Here is a 5,188-nt window from a genome sequence, read left to right on the forward strand (position 1 = left end):
TAGGAACTCGTTTAACAAAGAGCTCGGGTGCACACGTCCGAATGAATCGGAAACCCAGAGCGAAATCTCACAGTCAATGTGTAATCAATAAATCAATAATCCCGTCGTTAAGGACCGCGCTTCGACTTGAAGCTATTCGAGCGAAGTTCACGTGGACGAAGTTCAGCGCGCAACGGGTGTCTCGGCACGGGCGCAACAATATGTTATAGGAACAAAGAAGGAACAGAGGAATTTAGAGAACGCCCTGAGAGAGGCGCGCATCTGTTTAAGGAGCTGTCACGAACGCCCTGAGAGAGGCGCGCATTGACGGAAGGATCGGTTGAGAACGCCCTGAGGGAGGCGCGCATCAACGGGTATCCGGTAGAAATCAATGTAAGATAAAAGAAGGATAAATCTTTATGTCTGGTAGAATGAGTATTTATTAATGCTGATGGCGTTTCGTTTATTACAGAGTATCCGGCAGCACGACGCGTGAGAAGGCACCACAATCTGTACACTCTCGCGGCTATGTCCCTCGAGCTCGCAAGGCTCTCGCGGCTAAGTCCCTTCGGACGACAACGCTCTCGCGGCTAAGTCCTTTCGGACGATAACGGTCTCGCGACTAAGTCCCTTCTCGACTCGCGGTGCTCTCGAAATCGAAATGAAACTGAGAGAATCTGAGGGAATCTGCCTGGCCCGTCTCGCAGGGCCCGTATTTATACTACCCGGTCGGTGGCGTCCGGGGTAAAGGGAATATTGTAATCACGCGAGTACGTGAATTTATCACGTGAAACTCTCTGTACACCGTGTTATTGATCGAGAGCGTCGCGCGTCGGTCCAGACTACGAATTGATTGATCGATGACGAATTTATCTAATTATGCGACTATTATTTCCACGTTCCTTTATATTGTTGCGGTTATATTTTACACTGTTGCTTTAAATAATCTGTAATAAATTTTAAGAACAATACTGATAATACTTAACACTATTATTAACAGGCGATTTACTTAAACCTACGAATTATAATAATATCAATACTGTCATGAGTCGTAAATTATATATACATTTATTCATGTGTAACATTGAACGGTGACAATATTAATATTATTATTCGTGCATCTACTAATTCCTATTTCTACGCAAAATACAGTATCTATACGTGCAACCTACTCTAAGCGTAATTTTACAGCAGTATCAGTGTTGCAAGCAATATGTATGTCGTGTCGTTTACATGCGGCTTTGAGATTTTTCGCGGTTCGTTACAACCTCCTCCAAACAAACAGATTATAGCTCCTCTTAAAAACATTGCTTTACCAAGCAAAGGTAAAGAATTTTCTCGATTCAATGCTCAACCAAAAGTGAAGTCTGTTGTGAAAGTTTGTGAGGTCAATACTTCCAATAGGCAAAATCAGAATGATAAGGCCATGAGGATAGTGAGAAAAAACAGGGGTTCTGATGCTTCATCTACAGCGGAACTTAGGGCGAAACTTCTAGAACGAAAGAAGCAAATGGAACAAAAGATATCGCTCCCTGTGAAAAGTATTTCTTCCAACTGGAAGACTAAACGTGATTCACATTCACCTGGACAAGGAAACGCTTCGCAACATTCACAATCTTTTGTGCAAGAAGGGGAGGCTGCACGACATTCACTGTCATCTGGACATAAGGATGAGCAAAATAATTTCCTATCTGATGATTTTGCTCAGAACACAGAAATCTTAGGCAAAGACTCTAATATAAAGAAAGTAAGAAAGCAGCTGTCTATTTCACCTGTAAAGAAAGTGCAATCTTTGCATGAATCATATTTTTCAGGTATGTTCTATTTCCCTTTGCATAATTAAATTTTATTGTTCTCTCTCTCTCTCTCTCTCTCTCTCTCTCTCTCTCTCTCTTTCTTTCATTTGATTAACTTAAACTGATGTTTTGATACATCTTTATTTCAGATTTTGAAAAAGATGTGCTGAAGTTACTTAAAGAACTGAATGGAAAGATTGAAACGGTTTCAAGCAATATGGCAAAACTAATTATACATATACTGCCAAATGAAAAAGTATTGTCAAAACCTAAAGGCATGCCAACTCTTCCATTGAAGACTTCAAGGGAAGTTTCTCAAATAGAGACATTTTTACAAGATGAAGATAATTTGTCATGTACAGTATGTATGCTTTCCTACTTGAATTAAAAGAGTAATATCCTGTGTAGTAACTGAGACTGATTTTAATCTGTTAATTTTCATTAAGTTTAATTTATGAAACTTAATACTTTTTTTTCTTTTCAGTCCATTTATCTGAGTTCATATGTCTCCAAAAATACTTTATTGGAAAGGACATCTGCAATGAAATTGATGGCGCAGATTTTTACTAATGTTGTTGGTAGTGAATATAGCTTTAGTGGTCAAGCAGGCAAACGCAAATTTGAGAACCTGTTATTGTGGACTGCCCTCAAAGGTGAGAATGTTATTTACTTCTAGTGAAACATGTGTTTCACATCTCTCAATAGATTGATCTTATCAGTACATGTTAAAATTCATGTTAAAACAAGTATTGATTCCAATGCATAATTGCTCAATGTTTCATTTTGTACCTAATTGAGGACTTAGTTCAATAAATGCATTTGATTTAAAAGTTTCTAAACTATAATGTACTGTAAATTCTATGTTCTAGTATTTAGTTTATCCAGAAGTAGTGTTTTTTTATTTGTTTAGTAAGCCTTGATATGAAAATGTAGGTTTTCTGTCAATAAAGAAATGTAAAGTGTTGAATTGTTTTAATTGTCCAATTTTACCTATTTGCTTTTACTTTTTATGGAAGTGAAAGTTGGAGTTCATTTTCTGACTAATATTTAACTGGGTATAGGAGTTTTTTTATTTTAACTATAGGCATAGATTTACTTTTACATAAAACAATATAATGTTTAAAAAGAGTAATAATTTTCCTTTGCATTTGTTTTGTAGTTTGAACAAACATAAATTAGTGTACAGCTTTATACAATCTGTGCTTTTGCCTTATTCAGGTGCTATCAGTTTAAAAATAGATGATACAGACTTCTCAGCGTGTAAAAAAGGAGTACAAGTTTGGCTCAAAGATGCCAAATGGAGAGATCAAGGAGGTAGCACTAGTACTTCTAGTCAGCAGCCATGTCCTAGTCAGAAGAAAAGTACCAGGAAAGAAAAAGGATTGAGGCAGAACTATAGCAGTAGTAGTGAAGAGAGTACTTCTTCAACCAAACATGCAGCTACTATAATTTAATAATGTTGTTGTCTAAAATATGTGTAGGATGACATCCTAATAAACACAACGTTACATGTAAAGTACATATTAGTTAAAATTTCCTATTCAACAATATAACTTAACATGTAACAATGTAATGTAACACTTATGTTATATAATAGTTACATTGTTGAGTAGTAAATTACAACTATCATTTACATTACATGTAACATTATGTTTACTGGAATATATCTCTTTTCGTACTAAAACTTATATATATTATTTTATTTCTTTTATTTAGTTATTGCAACATAGTCAGAGGTTGTATTAAATTTTTGAGAAGATTTAATGAAGTTTTATTGTAATATGTTCAGTTATTTTATTTGTTTAAGAAGATTTATTGTAACAAAAGTTTTATTTGTTTAGATACAGTATAGTTATTTTGAAATACTTAAGAAATTTATGCTGTGAGGTACTTAGCATGTTATTCCTATGAGTCAAACTGTCTGTCATCTCATTACCACAGTAGATTTATTCTGACATTAGATGCAATCATTTAAATTTCTGAAGCCTTAATGCTGGTCTACAATCTTGCTTTAAAAAAATATTTTAGCTCTAAGCTGTAAATTGTAATCAATCACAGTCGATTCTCCTTACATTTGACTGTGGTCACAGCTTATGGATTAGAGCTAAAATATTTTTTTAAAACAAGATTGTAAATTAGTACTTATATTTGTTTTAAATTTAGTGTTTGCCTATGTTTATCACGGTTCATTAAAAGTAAAAAATATTTTTTTTCTGTTCATTATGGCATTCCTTATAAAATATTCAAATAGATATGCATGCTTTGTACAGAAATTTGATTCCTTTTTTCCTATAGGTTTTCTTGTATAAACCAAAACTGGTTTGTCAATTTTTATCATTTTTGTTTACTCTACTAATTTTTAAGAGCTCTTGTATACATTTTTTATTTTTAACATGTTTTTTCTGTGGTCATTTCAGTTAGTTTCATTGATCTCATTATAGTCAAATGTATAAATGTATGCATGTTTTCAATTGTAGTCGTTAAAAATGTTCTTTATGTGATCATTAAAATTGATGTTAATCTCAAAATTGATTTTCTGTACACAATCCTCTTGATTCAAGCAAGCAATGATGCCACATCCAAGATTATAATTCGATTGAATTCCAAAGGTATTTTATCATATTTTATTCACATACATGGCCGGTTGTTCTGTTTATTGATGTTATCAGGAGGGAAGAAAAAAGGAAAATGAGGGGAGAGGGTGCACCACATTCGATTCGACGTCGATTCGACCTCTTTTCGAAGATGACAAAGTAAACTATGTAATGAGTCTAAATGTCACAATGATGTCTGAATACACGCGTAACCTGATATTTGCTATGGGATTCAAAATATATGCAAATCGAAATTTCATCGAAATTCCATCGATATCGAAAACACATCGATTTGAGAGACAAAATCACATCGAATCGATGTGCTCGATCGATGTCTTTTATCGACGTCGATTTGACGTCGACTCGAACAACCATTCTGCTGCTCAGGTTTGTCTATCTGGAGTCATTGCACGTACAAAAATTTTAGTATTCCAAATTTATGTATTTTATTTTTTTTATGTATTTTATTTTATTTTATTTTATTAAATGGGTTTAAAATGTTCAGCAGTATGTGGATATATAATAAAAAAATGTGTGTGTGTGTGTGTGTGTGTGTGTGTGTGTGTGTGCGTGCGTGCGTGCGTGCGTGCGTGCGTGCGTGCGTGCGTGCGTGCGTGCGTGCGTGCGTGCGTGCGTGCGTGCGTGCGTGCGTGCGTGCGTGCGTGCGTGCGTGCGTGCGTGCGTGCGTGCGTGCGTGCGTGCGTGCGTGCGTGTGTGTGCTATGTCAGCTAGCTACGAAGATGAATCTCCAGATTTCTTGGCGGAAGCCATATAAATTGATTTGCTTTATTAAATAAAGTATGGGTTTTATATTTTTAT

The 5,188-nt window shown here is 35.3% G+C and overlaps 1 protein-coding gene across 1 annotated transcript; it reads left to right on the plus strand.

Annotated features, from left to right (window-relative positions):
- Positions 1-1,321: 1,321 nt before the first annotated feature.
- LOC143896755 (uncharacterized) lies at positions 1,322-3,191 on the plus strand (the record flags this gene model as incomplete). The annotated part of the gene is made up of 4 exons (XM_077404770.1): positions 1,322-1,793; positions 1,925-2,136; positions 2,260-2,428; positions 2,994-3,191. Coding segments are annotated over exons 1-4 (967 nt in total), but the record flags the coding sequence as incomplete, so codon positions are not given.
- Positions 3,192-5,188: the final 1,997 nt, after the last annotated feature.

The sequence above is a fragment of the Temnothorax americanus genome, unplaced genomic scaffold (genome assembly GCF_048541705.1).
Source record: "Temnothorax americanus isolate GAGA-0224 unplaced genomic scaffold, ASM4854170v1 Scaffold197, whole genome shotgun sequence".
NCBI lineage: Eukaryota > Metazoa > Arthropoda > Insecta > Hymenoptera > Formicidae > Temnothorax > Temnothorax americanus.